This window comes from Furipterus horrens, unplaced genomic scaffold, assembly GCF_987537825.1.
Source record: "Furipterus horrens unplaced genomic scaffold, mFurHor1.1.pri manual_scaffold_10, whole genome shotgun sequence".
NCBI lineage: Eukaryota > Metazoa > Chordata > Mammalia > Chiroptera > Furipteridae > Furipterus > Furipterus horrens.
Window position 1 is genome coordinate 41,314,397 of NW_028327180.1, and position 20,294 is coordinate 41,334,690.

Consider the following 20,294-nt stretch of genomic DNA (forward strand, 5'->3'; position numbering starts at 1 on the left):
GAGTTTGTGCTCCTAAACTGTTTGAGTTTCTGACTGCTGCTGTAACAAATGACCACAAGTGTGGTGGCTTAAAACAACATCTATTCCTTTACTTTATAATTCTGGAGAGCAGAAGTCTGAAATCAAGGCACTGGCAGGGCTAATTCCATATGGGGGTTCCAGAGGAGAACCAGTTCCTTCCCTTTCCCAACTTCTAGAAGCTGCCTGCATTCCTTGGTTCATGGCTCCTTCCTCCATCTTCAAAGCATGTCACTCCAGCCTGTTTCCATCATTACACCCTATTCTCTGACTCTGACTCTTCTGCCTCCCTTTTATAAGAACCTGTAATGACATTGGGCCCACCCAAATAATCCAGAATAAGCCCCCATTTGGAGATAATTTACTATCATATCTGCAAAGTGACTTTTGTCATGTCATGTAACATATGCACAGATTCTGGGGATTAGGATGTGGACATCTTTGGGGAGCCATGACTCTGCCTACCCCAGCATGCATGTATGTAAAACATTGACCCTGTATGGCCATGTCCCTCCCTGCTTTAAACTCTTCCTTGGCGCCAACGGGCCCCAGCACAAAGTCCAAGTAGGTTTGCCGTCTTTAGTTCTCTGCCAGCTGCTCTTGCCCTGCCATTGGCCCCGGCCGATCATGCAGTAGGACTTGAAAGCTATTCTGGGTTCTCCACCTTGCTCAAATAACTTCCTCACTCTGCAGTGCCTTGCCACTTCCTTGTCTGGCTGGGCTATTTATTCATCTGGGCCACAGTTACACTTGTTTCCGCCTGCAGGAAGCCTTGACCCCAGCCTGGTTCCTTAACCCCTGTCTTATGCCAGCCGTCCTCCACTGAAGAATGTTTCTCAAAGCTTCAAAAGGGGTCTGGGTGCTCTAATTAAAGGGCGAGGTTGGGTCTTGACTGGTGTAGCTCAGCAGGTTGGGTGTCGTCCCACAAACTGAAAGGTCGCTGATGAGATTCCCAGTCAGGGCACATGCTTGGGTTATGGGCCAGGTTCCCAGGTTGGGGGCTAGGGGCATGAGAGAGGCAGTCTACCAAGTTTCTCTCCTCTTTCTCCCTTCCTTCCCCTCTCTCTAAAATAAATACCCCCCCCCCCTTTTTAGGGTGAGGTTGGGATGGGGAGGACGAAATGCATTTTGGGAGTCTGTTCATGGCTGTGTGCACAGGTCTCTAACCTGAGGTCACTCTTCAAGGTCTGGGCAGTCCTTGAGGTCAAGCTGTGTTGCTGGGCACTGCACTGAGCCAGTAAGACACTCATATGTGACACTCAATAACCCATACTTTACACGTGAGGAAACAGAGAGCAAACCACTTATCCAGGGCAAGATGGAGGTGTGGTCACTGACATTTCAAGTCCTGACTCTCCCACCAACTCCTTAGCTATGTGACTGTGAACAAGTCATTAAGGCTCTCTGTGCCTCACAAGCTTTGTAAACGTTCACAGATAGCTACTACGACTTACACTCTTCACCTGAGCCACTGTAGGTCCTTCAGTCACCATTTTTCCTCACCTCCAGCCTTTGCACATGCTGTTCCCTCATCTGGACCTGCATCCCTCCCAGCTCTTCTATTCGCCTTCCCTGACTTCCCAGGCTACCCCTGGGCCCTGTGATGACACTGTTTGATGACATGTTCCTCTCCCTGTCTCTCTCCCAACCTCCTTACCCCTGGGACTTGGAGCCCCTTGAGTGTTGGGACTGGGTGGGTCTGATCACTGCTCTGTCCTCAGTGCTCAGCACAGGGCATGCTCACAGCAGTTGTTCAGTTCACAGCTATTCCATGTGCAAAGCAATGAATACTGCAACCCCCACCCCTGTGAAAACAGGTTTCTAAATTGTAAGCACAACGCATGTCAGACCTCAACCCCCAGAAAGGCAAGAAACAAGGAAGCAAAACAGGTGGATCATTATTTCTTATTGCTTTTTTAATCCTTACCCGAGTATACGTTTACTGATTTTTAGAAAAACATTATCAGTTGCTTCCGCGTCACTGGCTGCTTTGTTGACTTTGGACAGGCCTTCCCGGAACACAGAATGGATCATTCTAGAGGCAGAGAGCAAGGGAGTCCTGGAGCTGAGGGGGGCCAGGCGCCGCCCTCGTGGTTCTCTCCAAATCCAACCTCCGGAACCTTTGGGCACCGCCCCGAAGAGCCATCTAAGTCCCACCCACTCCACTCCCAGAATGGCCAGGCGGCCCTCGAGTTGCCAGGCCCCGCCCACCCCACCTCTACCCAATCCAACCCCAGTCTCTCTGACCCCAGAGCCCGGTCCATTCTAGCCCAGGCTCACACTTGCTCAGGGGTTGTTGCCTGCCTGCTGGAACTTGTAACCTGCCTTGAGTGAAAAGGTGAGAGAGGAGCCCTCCAGCAAGAGCTGGGGGGCAAGGTGGTGGTGGTGGCGGGGGTTGAGAGGAAGTATCAGGCACACACCCCAGTCTCCCCTACCTCCACTGTCTGGCCCTCCTTTCCACCCTACCTGAGGCCTCTGTGCTCACCTGGGACAGCCAGTGCCACTGGAAGGGCATGGCCACCTGCAGCAGGATGGCGATGACCTGTGGGAAGTTGATGTAACAGATGACCTGCAAGGGACAGGGGTGAGCATTGGGCCTGGTGAGATCAGAGGGCTCACTGGGCTTGCCTGGGGCAGGGCCCACAGATAATAGGCAGAGAGCTGAGCAGTGAGGCTCAGATACGCTGCAGGAGGGGTTAGGTGTGCCAAGGGGCTGGTTGTCCTGCCCCTCAAAACTTCCCTCATGAATGGAATGAGGTTCCTACCGTGACATCGTAATGCCTAAAGGCTTCAGTTTGGCCAGGTTCACTGCCACTAAGGCATGGGCACAGAGAGCTGGAGTCAGGATGGAAGCTGGCAGCAGGACCAAGGGGAGAGGGGTGGAGGTGGGCTGGGCTCAGGGAGCACATGGGGCAGAAAGTCTGGAGGGGGATGTCCAGGAGACAGTGAAGGGGGTTGAGAAGCAGGAGGGGGCAGTCAGAGGGGAGGCGAGGGACATCTGGGGGTCAGCATGAGGGACCTGGAGCACAGCGGGTCCCAGGGAGCAGGGCTTCACTCTTCCCATTGGTGCCCGATGTGCCCTGAAGATGCCGATGGACCTGAGGAGTGGGGGACACAGGGAACAGTCAGTGCTGCCTCCACACATGCCTACAGGGAGCGGAGTCTGGGCCTGGGGGAGGGCAGGGGCAGAGTCCTCACCAGACCACAGGAAAGAGGATGGCATCGCAACAGGTTAAGATCCACCAGAGAGAGAAGCCCGAAGTCGCTGACACCCTTCTCATGGGACTCAACAATGACGTTGGCCATGTTGGCTAGGACCTGTGGGACAGGGAAGGGGTGGGTGGGTATGCCCCATGTGTGCAGGCGTGCCCACCTGCGGCCCCAGAAGCACCTGTATTGGGATCATGATCCCAAAGATTTTTTTCTCCTTGTTGGACAGAACGTACTTGACAAAGGCCCAGCTGGAGTTGATCAAGGCAATAGTGAAGAGGGCACCCTTCAGCCCGGAGGTTGGGGAGGGGTTGTGGTGAGATGGGGCACCCAGCCCTCCCCTGCCTACTGCCTGCCACCTTCCCAGCAGAAGTCACTCTATTGTGTGTGATGTTGTGTATGATGGGGTGGCCCTGGCTGTTGATGCAAGTACTAGTTGACCTGGAGGAGCACAAGATGGACAGTCACACGGATGGGCAGTGGTTACTAATGAATGGGTGGATGGTGGTGGTTTAGGAAGATGAACAATTGTCAGATGGGTGGCTAGAAAGTCAGCTGAACTGATGGTTACAATCAGGATGATGAGTGGACTCAGACGTGGACAGTCACAGCCCAGCAGATGGCTGGACTGAGGGATGGTCAGTCACAGCCACAACAATGGGAGAAAGGTCATAGGTGGATGAACAGTGAGGCAATCAGTCAGGTAGCCAGTCACAGCTGGACAGAACGACAGGTAGACAGATGAGTGGATAGACAGCTGGCCACGATGATAAAATGGGCGGACACATGGAACTGCCAAGCCCAGAGTCTGCAGCGATTTGAGAAGTTGCCTGTTTAGAGTGCTAGCTGGACCCAAGAACCCCAGGCTGCCCCCACTCCAGGCCCAGGCTTGGACACTGTCTTAAAGAAGTGAGATACTCTTCTGATAGCCAGGCCCTCCATGAGCCAGTGGATCTTGAAGATGTTGTACCTGCAGGGGGGGGGTCAGGGACAGAAAGGGGTATGGAGGCATCAGTCAGGGGCAGGGATGGAAGGGAGTGGTGAAGGGAAGTGGGGTTCCCCTTGGGCAAGGGCATTATGTGTTCTTGCAGAAGACATAACCAGAAGACACCAGCGGCCAGGAAGCAGGCAGACATGACCATAGAGAGCTTGAAAGGGGAACTTCCACTGCCAACAGGAAGCCTTCTGGGTTCTTCTCCTGGATCATTACCTGGGAAGGGAGTAGTTAGGTGGGGGGAGGAGTTGCATGCTAGTTCTGGACTTGCAGAACCATGTGTGGGAGTCTCCAGCTCTCCCACTCTCTAGCTGGCTGACCCCCACTCTGTGCCTCAGTCTTCCCATCTCTCAAATGGGTACATCAGCTTTCATTTCATATCATAGCTGCCAGGAGGACCTGTTAAACCTAAACTCAGCATAGTATACCTAAACTGTAGTTAGGGCTCTGTGAACCTACTGCCCTCCCATCTAACTGTGACTTCAGATGGTCGCCTCTATCCCAGCATCAGGCTGTAGCAGCTGTGGGAATTGAGGCTGTACTGGTCTTCCTTGGCCCTCAAGCCAATCACCACATGGAACTGGGTAGTGGAGCAGACAGAGGGGACAGCTTGGGGTGACAAGGGAGCCGCAGGCACTCACAGTTGTGCTGAAGTTGAAGGAATTGTTGCAATGGCCCAGATCCCACACAGCTCCTTGTCCTTGCCACTGAGGCCTGAGGGGAGAGAGAGCACCTCCACTGAACATCAGCTGGCTCCAGGTCCCCATTCACCCTCCCAACCCCCAAGGCCTTTCTCTTTCCTGCCCTGGCTTCCCCACACTGTGGGAGGCACTTAGACAGACATGAGCAGAATAAGGACCATGGGCAGGTACAGAGGGTCTCCAGGGTGGAAAGCCCTGGGTGCCTAGCAATGGGCAAAACTGGGAAAACAAGACCTAGGCCCCAGGGTAAACTCCCTCCAGCCCTGGCATATTGCTGGTCATGCGGTTTAGACCCCTTGACCTTTCCTATCACTGCCATGCAGTTGGGACCCTCCCCTGGCATGTCACTAGTCATGTGGATGATCCCCTTGGAGGAGGAACAGAGGGTCAGAGTGGCCTCCTGCAACTCCCATGCGGGCCCTTGCACGACCACTCCCTTAAGCATCAACCCCTAGGGATGACATCTAGGTCTCAGTTGTGTTGCAGCTCCAGGCCCAGAAAAACAAAACCAGACAAGCAATACCATGGCTGCCTCAGGACCAGCTGCACCAATGACCTCTTGCTCTGGCACCAACCAGTCAGTAGGGACCACGACCCTGAAAGGACACATCTGGAAAGCTGATGAATATTCTATTATGACCCTCCCCTGAGACCTCCCCTAAAATCCCTACCTTCAAAACCATCAAGCTGGAGAACCCAGCACATGCTCTCTAGGGAGAGAGTAGCCTGTTAAAATCTTCTTTTTGAGTGTATTTGGCTTTCTCCTAAGCTCCAAGGGCCCTTCTTTTTCTGTCACTTGTTTCCTGAGCCCATTTCTTCTGGAGGTCCCTTCTTCTACCTCTGTGACTTTCTAAATAAACTTTCTCCTTATAGTTTGAGTTTTGGCTCTGAATTCCCTCTTAGCCAGAACTCACCTACCCAATTTGCTGAACTTAGGTCCAGTCTGACTCCACTGGACTAACACCTGGTGCCATTTCTGGCCCCAACAGAACCTGCTGGTCTCCTGTGACACTGCAGGTTTTGAGTTGGCCTTGTTGAGCACATCAGTGGTCCCTGTAGGGACAAGTGGATGGGTTTAGGAATAATGGGCAGAGGGACAATAGAAGATGGGGGTGATGCACAAAGCATCCTCCTACCCCTCTGTGCCCTCATGGCAGCCTGCCTTATCACTGTCACCCCGGGGGTGGCCATGTAGTCTGCCTTCAGGAATCCTGGTTCAGAGAGCACATTGGGGGAGGATCCCAGGGGAGATGAAGAACTTTTGCTTCCATACTTTTGCACCTGCACCTGGTGTGAGGGTCGGGGACAGGGGATAGATGATGCCAGGAGGCTAAAGGCTCTGGTCAGGCATGCCACCTGTGCAAAAGGACTCTGAATCAGTGGTCACAAAGTTCCAGCATTTGTCCACCACCTATCATGATGGCTGCCACATTCATGTGCTGCCTGCACCAGAGATTATATTGACACTTCCTCTGACAATGACTCAGTCTACCATAGTACCTTATTTAAAAAAAGGAAACACTGTATGTAGAGGCAACATCTCTGTATACATAGGGCCCACTGGACCCTTGTGCCAGGCTGCCTGGGTCCAAAACCCAGTTCTCAGACCTCAGTTTTCTTATCTTTAGAATGGGTACTGCCCTGGCTGGTGTTGCTCAGTGGATTGAGCGCCAGCCTGTGAACCAAAGGCTCGCTGGTTCAATTCTCAATCAGGTCACATGCCTGGGTTGCGGGCCAGGTCCACAGATGGGAGTGCATGAGAGGCAACACATATTCATGTTTCTCTCCCTCTCTTTCTTCCTCCCTTCCTGTCTTTCTAAAAATAAATAAATAAACTCATTTAAAAAAACAGAATGAGTACAATTACAATGTAAGGAGCCGATGAATTAACACCTGTAAAGTTAACAGAAGGAGCTGCCTGGTGCATAGGGAGCATTCGACAAGTATGAATGATTGTTTGAACTCGCCCTGAGACCAAAACACTCCCTGAGCATCCCACCCCTCTCTTCCTCTTTGCCATAATCAGAAGGCTTGAAGAGGAAATTAAAATGTGTGTTGCTCTCTTCCTAAGGGTAGCAAAGTTCTTTTCACCTGGCTTCTCATTACACCTGATCAGCTCATGTGGGTATCCTACCTAGGAAAATAAAAATGATGGGTCTTTAGAGGAGCCCCTGGCCCACCAACTCACTGCAGATCCTTGGTGTTGTTAAGGAAGAGAAACAGGAGTTTGCTACTGTTTTTCTGGAGAGGACAATTGTTGGGGACCTGGGTTTGGAGAGTGGGTAAGAGGGAGCCTTGGTTATAGTCTCCCACTGACCCAGTACCACCCTGGCTCCTTCCTACCCACCTGGAAAGGAAGTGTCCTCTTGCTCTCCCCTCCCACCCCTGGAAAACAGGGGCTTTGGGTTCCAGATGCACAAGACAGATACATCCCTCACTAACCTAGCCTCTCCTCACTCTGTCCCACCCCCCTCCTCCTACTGAGTAGAATCTAACACTGCCAGATTGAACCCAGGTCAGACTGAACCCCACCTGGCAGGCAGAAAGTAAAGGGAGAATGTGAGGGACTCCAGCAGGGACCCCCAAAAGCCACCTCTTTCAGTAGCAATAGAAATGTAACCTTGCATTTATTGAACACCTACTATATGCTAGATCCCACATTAAGTCAATGAATTTTCCAACAATCCATCCTGCCCACAACCTCCCAACCCTCTTTCTTTAACTCCTAACCAACCTGTGCCACTCAACTTGGATGTCACTTCCTTGGGGAGACTTTTGCCGGTCCTCTGAACCTAGCCCAGCCCTGTTTTCCCTGATTAAAACGTTAATGTAAAAAGAAATACTTTAAAAAATTCAAATAAAATGTTGATGGTTTCCTGCCTTGGACTGTGGAATCCAGCACACATGGATCTGCACGTAGGCTGACTCTCAGCAAGTCATACCTCCAAGCCTGTGTAAACCCCGTAAAATTGGCTTTACAGGTTTAAAATAGTCACAGCATCCCTGAGAGGTGGCTGCAAGGAGAGAGACCCATGGAAATGGCTTTGCATGGTACCTGGCACCAAGTGAGCATTTAATAAACGCAAGCTATTCATTTTGACTGCAGAAATTGGGGCTGTCTTATTCATTGCTATGTGCTCTCTCTTGGATCCGCACATAGGCTGACTCTCAGCAAGTCATACCTCCAAGCCTGTGTAAACCCCGTAAAATTGGCTTTACAGGTTTAAAATAGTCACAGCATCCCTGAGAGGTGGCTGCAAGGAGAGAGACCCATGGAAATGGCTTTGCATGGTACCTGGCACCAAGTGAGCATTTAATAAACGCAAGCTATTCATTTTGACTGCAGAAATTGGGGCTGTCTTATTCATTGCTATGTGCTCTCTCTGACCCCAGCTCAATGCCTGACACATATTGCATAAAATATTATTAGTCCCACGTTCTAGATGAGAAACTTGAAGCTCTGCTTGCCCGAGATCATATTGGTGAGAGGCAGAGCTAGGATGCAAATCCAGAACTGGTGGGCGGTGGGCTTGGACACTTGTGCACTTCACCCACCAGCAAACCTCTTCAAGTCCCTCACCACAGGACTCTTCTTTAATCTCAAGATCCAGCCACAGGAGGCTCAGGTTCATTCACCTGCAGAGAGCTGTTGGTGTACAAAGAGAAGCTGTTCAAGTGTATGTCTGGTGGCTTCTCCCCCTGCCGGACACCAAGGAACCAAAGGCAGTTCAGGCTTCTTCACACCAGCCCAGACCTAGGGGTCTTGCATGAGGATCCCCCAAGGGCCTTGGCCACTTTACGGCACTTCTTTATTTAGGACAGCTCAAAAATGACAGAACAGACTGCAAAGGTCTCCCTGGAGGCTGTGTTCCCAGACCAATCTCAGGAAGGGACAGAGTGGCTCCGGGTCTTCCGGCCACTGTTCTGAGAGTCCAGGAAAAAAGCCTGGGACAACTGGAAGTATCCCTATCGGATGAGTTCCACCTTGAAAGCAGTTATTTATTCTGGTGTCTGGCCCTGAACCGCCAGGCAACTTTTAGATCCCAAACTGAACCCCCAAGATTGCAATGAGTGCCTAGGGGACCCCGTTCTAGAACACCCGGCGACTCTCCTGCATGGCGCGTAGGGTCCTTAGCGCCCCCAAAGTGATCCCAAGAATTTGGAGGGCTAAGTAAGAGTCTGGTGTGTGTGTGGCGGGGGTATCCCTCAGAAGATGAAGCCCCGCCCCCGCGACCCCAGCGTGGTCGACCAGGCAACTCCATCCGGAGGCCTGAGGGTGCTCCTGGGACGAGAACACTCCGGTTCTGGAAACGGGGGCGCTGGACCGCTCCATCCCGCGTAAGAAGCGGGGGAAATAGGACGAGACCACTCCAAGCCAGAGGCTTCTCTGGGACAAAGCTGCGCCCCCCTGCCCCAGACCGCCGCGCGCTGGGACTCACCGTCAGCGTCAGCCAGTAGATGCGCCCAGAGCAGCCGCAGAAGTAGCCGCTGTCTCGACTCCGCGGGGCTCCCGCCGGCTACCCCTTTCCTCTGGAGCTATCTCGAGAGCCACCGCCTCCCCTGAACCCGCCTCTGACGCTACCAAGCCGGCCTACCGATGAGCCAATCACCTCAAGGTGGGAGCCGATCTTGAGGCTTTTTCTGCCCACTTAACCAATCATCGATTGTCTTCTCGAAAACCCGCCCCTTAAGACACCAAATGGACAGCACTCGCTCGGAATGGGAGCATTGATATCACTTAACCCCGCCTCCACGCTCAACAATTATTAGAATTGTCCCGGATGTAATTTGATAAACAATCCATCAACCAATTGTAATAGACCTGGTATCCGACCACCCACTCTTAACTGACAGACGGGTCCAGGACTACAGTACCCAGAATGCAAATGCAGCAAACAGCTCAACAAAGCGTTAAGCAAATTACCTTTCCCAGGATTCCCAAGGACTGGCTTCCACTTTCCTACCCTCGGGATGTGGCTCGCAGCCAGAGTTCAGGGTTTTGATAAACACGTGCATTTGCTGAGGCCAGTCCTGTTCTAATCTTTTTGATCAGGCCAGAGGCCTAAACCTGACCAAAGGCTAAATCTTGACCCTAGGATGACCTATGACCCTTGGCCGAGTCCCAGTCTTAAGTGAAGCCTTCTATCCCAGGGTGAGGCAACTGGAGGCCCACCCCTAGATCCCAGGCTGGACTTAATTATGAGCTGAACCCAGACCCCAGCCTGAGTCTCCTTCTAGTAGACTGAAACCCAAATTCCCTGTGCCCTTCCGACCCTCGATTTACACTGAGCCTTCATCTGTGGTCGGGCCTCACACCTGGACTGGACGCTGACCCCAAATGAGGGCTGACCACTAATTTGAGTGTTAGATCCGCTATTGGGTTGCTGACCCGCCCCCCCCCCCCCCGCCCTCCCGCTAAGCCTCTGATCCATCTGATCCATCTGATCCCATCCCAGCTTCAGTCCCAACCTGGTTTAAGTCCCAATTCCAATCTGAGTTTGAGACCAGAGTTGATACCCTAATCCCAGGCTGAGCTACTGAGTCCAGACCCAGCCTCCCCAAACTCTGGAGCACAACCCACTTTGAAACTTTGAGGTTTTCTTCTTCAAAAGCCGCCAGCAGGTGGGGCCAGGTCGCCGCAGAGCCATCTCTCCCAGTGTGGGCTTCTGGAGCTATCCTCCAGGGCTTCCTGGTATGTGTACTGGGAGTTGTGGGAGCCCGGAACCCAACTTGTCCCTGGGGCCAGAGCTCCTAGCCCCAGCAAAGCGTCTGTCATTTCTGTAGCCACAGAGAAAGCACCAAAGGCGGGAGAGAATAAGGGTGGGAGCGGCTGGGACCTCTCCTCTTTCATCCCTGTGCCTCAAAGGGATTAACAAAGTGTGAACAAACTTTTATGAGGGACCCGAAAGACTTTTCAGCCCCAGGCCCGAGTGTCTGGAGGGTGGGGCGGAGTCGGAATTCCAGTTGGTACAGACTATTAAACCTAATTGGGCCTTGATGGATGAGACTGAAAAATAGGCAGGTGCAGGCGCGAACTGGGCGGGAGCCGAGGAAAGGCCTGGGCTCGGCGCCCCAAGGACAGCCCGTCCTCAGTTTCCCGGTGCAGACTTTAGGGGAGGGAAGGCAGGATGCGGTGGGGGTGCTAATGGACCCGGTCTTGGCGGAGGCGCGTCCTGGGCAGGATCGAAGTCCTCCTATCCGCCCTGTGGCCGGAGGGACAAGATCATTAGTGCGACGAGCATAGACGTCTGGAGCCGGGCCGGCCCGCAAGAGCTAGCTGGGTGACCTCAGATTCTCCCTGCGAAAGGGTGGGGGAAGGACGTCTTGGATGGCGTTTAATGTCTTGACCCTTTCAGGAATGGTTGAAGGGAAAGAGGAAAGTTAGAACAGTCCGGGACAAGGCCGGGATGGGGAGGATAAGAAGGGCCTGGGGACTTGGAAAATGGATGGGGGTCACTTGAGGCGCGCGCCCAATGCCGTCCCCTGGCAACATAACCTTAACGGGGCGGGGCGCCCTTTGGGACCGCCTCCGTGGGGCCCCGCCTTTAGGTCTCCGTTTCGGTGCTCAGCGCGGGCCGGGGCGCGGCAGAACCGGAGGAGGCGTGGCAGAGCCGAGAGTAGGCGGGTCCTGGGCGGGGAGGGGCGGGGCCGGGCGTACCGCCTTAGGCTGAGCTCCCCGAGGCGGGAGGCAGGAGGCGGGTGGCGAGTGGCTGGCGGCGGTGACCGGGCGCGGCGGCCTCGGTAGCGGCCTCGGCCGGAGCAGCATGGATTGGGGCACCGAGCTGTGGGTGAGTCCATTCGGCCCGTCTCCAAGTTCCTCTCTTACTGGGGTCCAGACTCCCCACTTTGCCCCTGCAATATCTTAGCCGAAGCTCCACGCTTTTCCTTTTCACCGATCCCTGGAATCCCCGCTCCGCCCTCTCTCGGAGTTTCCCGGGGCGTCTCAGGACGCGACGCCCGGGGGCGAAGGGCGACCTTGCAGGTGCGGCGTAGGGAAACTGAGGCACGGGGTCGGACTGAGAAAGAAGTCCTAGGACCAGGCCGGGACGGCCGAGCGAGGTCACCTATTTTGAGCGTCCTGGCTGGGCGGGCGGCTTATCTTACGGCCCCTGGGTTCTTGCCCGCCGCCCGCCTGTCCGGCTGGTGGGGGGGAGGGGACCGCCTGGCCACTTTCAATCCCACGTGGGACTTAGAAGTTCTGGCCGCCCTTTCCGTCGTCACCAGTCAACACCTAGGGGCTTGGGACGCTCTAGTGGGGGAAGGGGTTGTGAGGCTTGGCCTCCTCCCACAGCCCTTTCCAGGCACTGGGAGGGACCGCCCCCAGGCACCCTCTATCAGCTCTGGAAGCCCCAGGAATTTCCCCCATCCTAGCCCGGACCTCCGACCCCTCCTCCTTCTGGGGGCGGTGGCATCTCTGGGTTCCTGGGTGCAGTGAGGTAACTAGATCGTCCCCCTCCTCAACTGTGGGACTTCTTTTGGCGGTGCAGTGGAGCCAGTGGGGTAAACTGAGTACATCGGGGTACCCGAGAGCATGGCGACCCGGGAAGCTTGGTGCCTGCCCCCTGGTCATTCTGAGCACCGCCCCCCCTCCCCAAGCTGCAGGGAACCCTGCTCCTTTAGCCCTGACTCACGCCGGGCCGGCCGGATTTTCCGGAATCTGGGGGGATTAGGGGAGTGGCCCTGCCCGGTTCCACACCCCTCTTGGACGTCCCGAGACGTCCGGAGACTGGGACCCTGTCGTCCGGCTGGGGCCCCGCCCCTGTTCCCTGGCCCTTCCCGGGAAGGGGAGGGGGTTCCCGCCGGTTTCCTGCCTCCCCACCACCACCCCCGCCCCAGCCGGGGCGGGTCTGGGAAGCCACTCCTTCTCCTAGCTCCTAGCCTTGAGGCTCCCCGGTGTTTGTCTGCCGGGTCTTGACCCGGTCCTCCCCACCCCGCACCCTCTGTCAGGATCAGTTTGAGGTGATAGAGCGGCACACGCAGTGGGGGCTGGACCTGTTGGACAGATATGTGAAGTTCGTGAAAGAGCGTACCGAGGTGGAGCAGGCTTATGCGAAGCAGCTGCGGTGAGACCCTCGGATGAACTTGCCCTGGGGCTAGAGGGCTCGGTTGTGGGGCTGAAGGCTCAGCCTTCCTGTGTCTCTCTCCTCTTAGGAGCCTGGTGAAAAAATACCTGCCCAAGAGACCTGCCAAAGATGACCCTGAATCCAAGTAAGGATGGAGAGGGGGTGTGAGGCTAGATTTGGGGGGACAGGGCACATTGGTCCCATTTTCCCTTAGCTGGGCCACTCATTCAGGTCCCTCCCATTCTCACCTTGGTTCCCACCTGGAGGTAAGAGCAAAGGTACAGGCTCCAGGGTTGGGTCCTAAATCCACTATATTCTAGCTGAACTGCTTTGGGCAAATGACTCAAGTTCTCTGCTTCCAGCAGTTACTAAATGAGTGATTCTGGGCAAGTGACTTAAGTTTTGTGCCTCTGTTTTCTTCACCTGTGAAATAGGCATGATGACCATGACCTTGTGGGGCTCATGTGAAGATTAACTGAGTTAATGTGTTAAAACAGTGCCCAGCCCTTATAGTAAGTAGGAGCATTTCACTTTAACCTGGGTCTCCTATTCAGAATCCAAAAAGTTCTAGAAATTAAGTTTTTCTGGTAACTTATTTGGAGGCCACCTCTGACCTGAACTCACTTGATGTGAATCAGGTTAATTATGAGCTTGGCTTTTATCCCACTTAGTGTGAATATTAATATTTTTCATTGCAAAAATATTTAATAGTATTTAATTATAGGATGTAGCCCCTGACCCCAATGGGGTGATGCACTGAAGATGGCATAAGCATTGTATCTGCTTTCTAAATTCCCCAAAGTTCTGAGTTCTGAAATTCATCCCACTCAAGAGTTCAGGGTAAGGGATATGGGCCAGAATCTGTCATTGCTTCAGGGGTGAATGTCTTGGGTCTTACCCTTTCTCATGTGGAAGTGGGTTCTGGGGTCTGACCTCTGGCTCCCTGCCTCCCTCTCCCCAAGGTTCAGCCAGCAGCAGTCCTTTGTGCAGATTCTCCAGGAGGTAAATGACTTTGCAGGCCAGCGGGAGCTGGTGGCCGAGAATCTCAGCGTTCGCGTGTGTCTTGAGCTGGCTAAATACTCGCAAGAGGTGAAACAGGAGAGAAAGATGGTGAGTGGTCTCTTTCCTGGGTCTCCCAAGGGCCCCTGCCGTGACCTAAGCCTGTTGCTCCTCTTTTCATAGCATCTACAAGAAGGCCGTCGGGCGCAGCAGCAGCTGGAAAGTGGCTTCAAACAGCTGGAGAATGTGAGTTTGTGGGTGTGGAGGGTGTTCTGGTCCCAGGGAGCAAGTTGAGGGTTGCTGACCCACAAAGCTGCCTCCTTTGTCTGGCCCAGGCCACCCCCTTCCCTCAGGGTTTCCAGAATGCCCATTGTCCCCCATTTGCTGGGCGACTTCCTGCCAGTCCCTGAAATCTTGGCTCTCTATACCCACTTGCCATCAGGGATGGCGGCAGTTCCCTCATTCTGGTTCTGTTCCCCACACAGAGTAAGCGAAAATTTGAGCGGGACTGTCGCGAAGCCGAGAAGGCAGCCCAGACTGCAGAGCGGCTAGACCAGGATATCAATGCCACCAAGGCCGATGTGGAGAAGGTGCTTGTGGGGTCTGGGACAGGCTTAGGGGTAGGGATGGGACAGGGCCAAAACCTGCCAGAACCTGCCAATGACCCCCACCTTCATATTCCTCAGGCCAAGCAACAAGCCCACCTTAGAAGTCATATGGCAGAAGAAAGCAAGAATGAGTATGCAGCCCAGCTACAGCGTTTCAACCGAGACCAGGCCCACTTCTATTTTTCCCAGATGCCCCAGATATTTGATGTGAGTGCTTCAAGCCCCCGCCCCACCTTTCTGAAAAAGACCTCACTGTTAACCATCTCCTACACATTTGTCCAAACCCCAGATGCAATGTCCCACTCTCTGAACTGAAAGGGGTTTAGAAACAGTAATGGTGAGCTCTGCTTTTACTCAAGCTGTGGCTTCTGCCAGGGATGTCTTTCTTTCCTTCTGAAAATCCTATTCGTTCTTCTAAGCCCCAGCCCTTGCAACTCCTCTTCTTTTTCAGCCTTATACTCCGTTCTCTGTCCTAATCCCAGGATTGGCAGCATATATTCTGGGCCTGCTTTTCCTTCAAAGCCCTAGCTCTATTGTCACCTTTGAGAGACCTTCCTTAACTTCCTAGGCAAGGGGTAGTGGGTTCCATAAAGTCCCCTCTGAAACCACCCTGGCACCCTGTCTCTCCCTTGACCCCCTGGGTTGGAAGTATCTGTGCTCTGGCCCCTCCATTACTATCCCTGTCCTGTCCCTATAGAAGCTACAGGACATGGATGAGCGCCGGACCACCCACCTGGGGGCTGGGTACGGACTGCTGTCAGAGGCTGAGCTGCAGGTGCTCCCCATCATCGCCAAGTGTTTGGAGGGCATGAAGGTGGCTGCGGCTGCTGTGGACACCAAGAATGTGGGTGCCTGATCCTGGGGTGGGCAGAAGGACCCCAAAGGCCAGGTACCTAGTCTTGCCCCTGACTGCCTGCTGCCCTCCCCATTACCCTCCCTCCAGGACTCCCAGGTTCTAATTGAGCTGCACAAGTCAGGCTTTGCCCGCCCGGGCGATGTGGAATTCGAAGACTTCAGCCAGCCCATGAACCGCGCGCCCTCGGATAGCAGCCTGGGCACCCCCTCAGACGGGCGGTCTGAGCTGCGAGGCCCGGCCCGGAGTCGTGCCAAACGCTGGCCCTTTGGCAAGAAGAACAAGGTGGGGGCCAGGGTTCTGGGGAAGGGGGTATGAGTGGGGACAGTGACAGCAGGGGTGGGGGTTCACTGAGTCAGCCCCAGCCGCTGGAACGCTGAGTCCCAGGCAGGAATTTTCCTCTTGGCTGCCGGCCCAGGCTAGAGGGAGGGAAGGCGGTGATTGGCCTGGGAGTCCCCTGAGGCTGACAGGGACCAGGAGAAAGGGTAGGGGCCTGTGGTGTCTGTCTGCTGCCTCTCAGGATGATAGGAGAAGACCTGCTTGAGGCTTTCAGGCTGGGTGAGGGCTTGGGTGCTGGCCCTGGGGACTTCCCCTGGGTCTTTCTGCACCCCACCCATGGAGCTGGGCCCCAACCTCCAGGCTGTTTTTTTCTTGGGTTTTTTGATTTTCAATGTCAAGCACATACCTGGGCAGTCCTGGTTTATTATACCTTCAGCAACTTCCCCCTCTCTAGTTTATACCTTTGGCCCTTGATGCCCTGCTTCGATTTATATATGGCGCTCCCCCTACCCAGCTGAAACACCACCTGTAATCTCTGATATTTCATGCCTTTGACCCCTCTCAGCTTGTCCTTGACTTCTATGCCCCATACCTATATGAGACCTTGCTTTCTGCACACATCTCCCTCCACGCTGTAGACTGTGAGCCAAGAAAGCTGGGGGTGGGAAAACAGAAACGTGGCTTAACTTGTGGCCCTGACCCCATCCTGGGTACTGAACATGGGAGTAGGGTATGCAGGAGATATTGAGGGGCGGAGCTGTCTGGCCTTCTGGCTCACAGTCTAATGCCCTCCTGCCATCTCCCAGATTTTTGTGTCCTTTGCATGCATTTTCTGTGTGTAATTGTGCATCTTGAGTTGTGATTTTCTTACCGTTTTTTTTCTTTTCTCCATTTCGTTTTTTCCTTTATTGCATCCCTCCGTCCGTCCACATTTGTACTCGTTCTGTATATTCTCCCACCCCTCCTGACCTACCCCCTCCACGGTCCCCACTGGTAGCCGCATCCTCCACCCCTCTCCCCCCTGGGGGGCCCCCTGCCCTCGGCATTGCCTAATGGACCCCCGTCCCCCCGCTCCGGCCTCGACCCCTTGGCCATACTGAGTGAGATCAGTAAGTCGGTCAAACCGCGGCTAGCATCCTTCCGCAGCCTTCGAGGTAGCCGTGGGGTAAGTGAGGCCTCCAGGGGAGGAGGAGGGGCAGCCCCAGCCTGCCCAGCGGCCGGGTGGTGGGACCCTGGACTGGCTTCCTGCTGCTGGCTGGGCCCCTCCTCCCATTGCGTGACTCGGACCTGCTTTGCTCTATGCATGGCCTTGCCCCTCAAGAACCTTGGGTGGGGAGGAAGGAGGACTTGGAGTATCTTATGAGTGTCTTAGAGCCTTGAAGCTCAGACTCTAAGATCCAAACTCAGTTCTCTTTCTACCTTGCAGACAGTGGTGACTGAAGATTTTAGCCACTTGCCCCCAGAGCAGCGGAGGAAGCGGCTTCAGCAGCAGCTGGAGGAACGTAATCGTGAGCTACAGAAGGAGGTTGACCAGAGGTAAGGGGAGAGGGAGGCAGACACAGAAGAAAATAAAGTAATAAAGATGCTCCTCAACTTACCATGGAGTTACATCTAATAAACCCATTGTAAAATGAAAATACCAAAAGTCAGAATGCATTTAATACTACACTGCATAGTATCACTTGTTTACCTTCACGATGGTGGCTAACTGGGAGTTGTGGCTCTCTGCTGCTCACAGCATCATGACAGAGTATCATACTGCGTATGGCTAGCCATAAAAAAGATAAAAATTTGAAGTATGGTTTCTACTGAATTGTGTATAGTTTTCACACCATTGCAAAGTCGAAAATCATAAGTCAAACCATGGTAAGTCAGGAACCGTCTGTATATTGAAATGGTACTCAGGCATCGCCCAACAAGCCCCAGGCCCTGATGATTAATTATATAGGTGATTCCTACCCCCTCATAACCAATAGTTACTTTCCATATTATACAACTCATTGTAGCACACAGAAAATTAGTGAACGCCAACAACTCATTTTGGAGGCTGTTGGAGTTTTGATTTCAAAATCAGCAAGAATTCAGAAAGTAAAATTATGGGTTCATTTTAATTCACTTATAATCTTAGATGCAAAATCCTAGTCAGGCAAATCCAGCGGTGTATTTTAAAACAAATACATCATGCGGTGGTGATGGTTGCACACAACAATGTGAATGTCTTTTATGCCATGGAACTGTACATTTGACATAAGTGAACCAAAAATGGTCCAAGTGGGAAGCTTTATGTTATTTATATTTTATCATAATAAAACTTTTTTAAAAAAAGACTTTAAAAAAGTCATGAGCAGTTGAGTGTTAACCCCATAATGCAGAGATGGTTCAATAAAAATAAAAAAAAAACCTATTAGGTTTCATTCACCACATTAATTGGCTAAAAAATATATGGTTATCTACTAGCTCAAACACTTAAAATATTAACAATAAAAAATCTGTCAGATTAAGAAAAGAAAATTTTTACTCATTCTTTCCCAGCAGCAAGTTCTTCTCAGTCCTCTTACATAATAGAAATGATGTTTGCCATTTGCAAACAGGCAGACAAATTATATTTTGCCATCTTATATAACATGGCTTTTATTGGTGTGAAATTTCATTAGGAACATTGTAGTTCCTGAGATTTTATGGTTTAGGAGTTAAGGGTACATGCTCTGGAGTCAAGACAGGCTGGCCTTGAATTCCAACTCTTTTGCCTCTCTGTGCCTCAGTTTCTGCATCTGTAATATGGGTTATATTAGGACTGGAAAGAAGTTTTAACCCAGGTTGGACATTTTCCAGAAATCTATGCTCATGACTATTACTGCTTGTATATATAGTCATGGAGGAAATAGGGACCAGGGACTGATGATAATAACAACAACACCTAGCAATTATAGAGCACTTACTGTATGCCAGGCACTATTCCAAACCCTTTACATGGATTCACTGGAGTTTCCAAGTTTTCCTGAGAGACTGTGTGAGCAGAGGCAGAATCCTGACTGTCTTGCTTAGCGTTGTATTTCTGATGCCTAGAACAGTCCCTGCTATGCAGTCCTCAATGTGTAGCTGAATAAATAAAAGCACTGTTCCAATCTTCACAACCATTCACATGAGATATATGTATCATCATCCCCAATGTCAAGGTTAGCATACTGAGACAGGTTCAGAACAACCCCAAATGACAACCAGGAAATGCCCAGACTGGGATTCGAGCCCAGGCATTGAAGCACTAGTATGTGAACTTTAACTGCTGTCTTTGGCTATTGGCTCCATGAAGCAAAGCCCATATTTTTTGCTTATTAAAACACTTAGGGTTGTTTTTTTCATGTCTGTCTGGTCCTAGGGAAGCCCTGAAGAAAATGAAGGATGTGTATGAGAAGACACCCCAGATGGGGGATCCCACCAGCTTGGAGCCCCAGATTGCAGAAACTCTGAACAACATTGAAAGGCTGAAATTGGAAGTGCAGAAGTATGAGGTCAGAGAAGACCCTGGGGAGGGGTGGGGGCTGGCCAGCCTGGCTGAGTCATTGCCTAGGGGACAGGGAGCTGTTGCTGGGAGGCTCCAGCTGTTTCTCATCACGGCTTTGGGTGTGCATGGGTGATGTCAGGAAACATCTGAGGCCAGAGTGGGCTGACCCGAGCCCTGCCCTGGAACTGACCGTGTAGTCTTCTCCTATCAGGCTTGGCTGGCAGAAGCTGAGAGCCGGGTCTTGAGCAACCGGGGGGACAGCCTGAGCCGGCACACCCGGCCTCCGGACCCCCCAACTAGCGCCCCACCCGACAGCAGCAGCAGTGAGAGGGGATCACAGGACAAGGAGAGGTGAGTGGAGTGGCTGCAGTGGGTCAGCTCCCTGGGCCATGGGAGGCCTGTCTTCACCTGCTTTGTTCTCCCCTACCAGCTCTGAAGAGCCCCCCTTGGAGGAAGGCCAGGACACCCCCATCTACACAGAATTTGATGAGGATTTTGAGGAGGAGCCTGCATCCCCTATAGGTCACTGTGTGGCCATCTATCACTTTGAAGGTGAGCATCAGTTGCTTGGGTAGGACTGGGGGGATCTGGCTAGGCGCTGTTTAAATTTGCCTAAAGCAGACCTGAGCCTACCATCACCTCCTGACAGGGTCCAGCGAGGGCACCATCTCCATGGCTGAGGGTGAAGACCTGAGTCTCATGGAAGAGGACAAAGGTGATGGCTGGACTCGGGTCCGGCGGAAACAGGGAGGTGAAGGCTACGTGCCCACCTCCTACCTCCGAATCACACTCAACTGAACCCTGCCAGAGGTGGGAAGAGGGAGGCTGTTGGCTGCTGCTTCTGGGCCACCGGGGGGCCCCCAGGATCTACGCACTTTATTTCTGCCCCCGTGGCTTCAGCTGAGACCTGTGTAACCTGCTGCCCCCACCTCCACCCCTCACCTCAGGTGGACTCGCTGTGCCTTCTACTATTGATGTACATACTCATGTTTTAAATCTTTTCTTCCTATCACTTGGCTAGGGCCCTTTTGTTTTATATATAAAAAAAATATGTAAAATTCTTGGAG

General features: G+C 52.9%; 2 protein-coding genes across 4 annotated transcripts; one reads left to right on the forward strand and one right to left on the reverse strand.

The window, feature by feature from the left end:
• Positions 1 to 1,916: 1,916 nt before the first annotated feature.
• GPR108 (G protein-coupled receptor 108) lies at positions 1,917 to 11,689 on the reverse strand. Its single transcript, XM_090290181.1, has 8 exons — positions 11,582 to 11,689; positions 9,363 to 9,459; positions 5,838 to 5,976; positions 4,864 to 4,936; positions 3,217 to 3,336; positions 3,038 to 3,116; positions 2,504 to 2,560; positions 1,917 to 2,053 (listed from the first exon to the last, which is right to left on the reverse strand). Exons 1-8 carry the CDS (start codon positions 11,687 to 11,689, stop codon positions 2,049 to 2,051), a joined length of 678 nt encoding a protein of 225 aa, XP_090146307.1. The 3' UTR covers positions 1,917 to 2,048.
• On the forward strand, positions 11,578 to 20,288 carry TRIP10 (thyroid hormone receptor interactor 10). 3 transcript variants are annotated; one of them, XM_090289506.1, is made up of 15 exons: positions 11,578 to 11,711; positions 12,871 to 12,986; positions 13,075 to 13,131; positions 13,949 to 14,096; positions 14,169 to 14,231; positions 14,471 to 14,575; positions 14,672 to 14,800; positions 15,291 to 15,437; positions 15,537 to 15,731; positions 16,483 to 16,484; positions 17,133 to 17,261; positions 19,102 to 19,234; positions 19,439 to 19,578; positions 19,658 to 19,779; positions 19,877 to 20,288. In XM_090289506.1, exons 1-15 carry the CDS (start codon positions 11,688 to 11,690, stop codon positions 20,023 to 20,025), a joined length of 1,659 nt encoding a protein of 552 aa, XP_090145632.1. In that variant the 5' UTR covers positions 11,578 to 11,687; the 3' UTR covers positions 20,026 to 20,288. The 3 variants fall into 3 exon arrangements, with proteins under 3 accessions (XP_090145632.1, XP_090145630.1, XP_090145631.1); XM_090289504.1 differs by lacking the exon at positions 16,483 to 16,484 and adding an exon at positions 16,723 to 16,890 and having other exon boundaries at positions 17,152 to 17,261; XM_090289505.1 differs by lacking the exon at positions 16,483 to 16,484 and having other exon boundaries at positions 17,152 to 17,261.
• The last annotated feature ends 6 nt before the right edge of the window (positions 20,289 to 20,294 follow it).

What these genes read in the sequence shown, in the direction of transcription:
- TRIP10 (XM_090289504.1), top strand. Translation starts at nt 11,688, where the DNA reads ATGGATTGGGGCACCGAGCTGTGG. An exon ending in CAGAAGGAGGTTGACCAGAG is followed by an intron (nt 17,262 to 19,101) that starts GTAAGGGGAGAG and finishes GTCTGGTCCTAG; the next exon opens with GGAAGCCCTGAAGAAAATGA. An exon ending in GGATCACAGGACAAGGAGAG is followed by an intron (nt 19,579 to 19,657) that starts GTGAGTGGAGTG and finishes CTCCCCTACCAG; the next exon opens with CTCTGAAGAGCCCCCCTTGG.
- GPR108 (XM_090290181.1), bottom strand. Translation starts at nt 11,689, where the DNA reads ATGCTGCTCCGGCCGAGGCCGCTACCGAGGCCGCCGCGCCCGGTCACC. An exon ending in GGGGAGCTCAGCCTAAGGCG is followed by an intron (nt 9,460 to 11,581) that starts GTACGCCCGGCC and finishes CTCTCGAGATAG; the next exon opens with CTCCAGAGGAAAGGGGTAGC. An exon ending in TCTACTGGCTGACGCTGACG is followed by an intron (nt 5,977 to 9,362) that starts GTGAGTCCCAGC and finishes TTGTCCCTACAG; the next exon opens with GGACCACTGATGTGCTCAAC.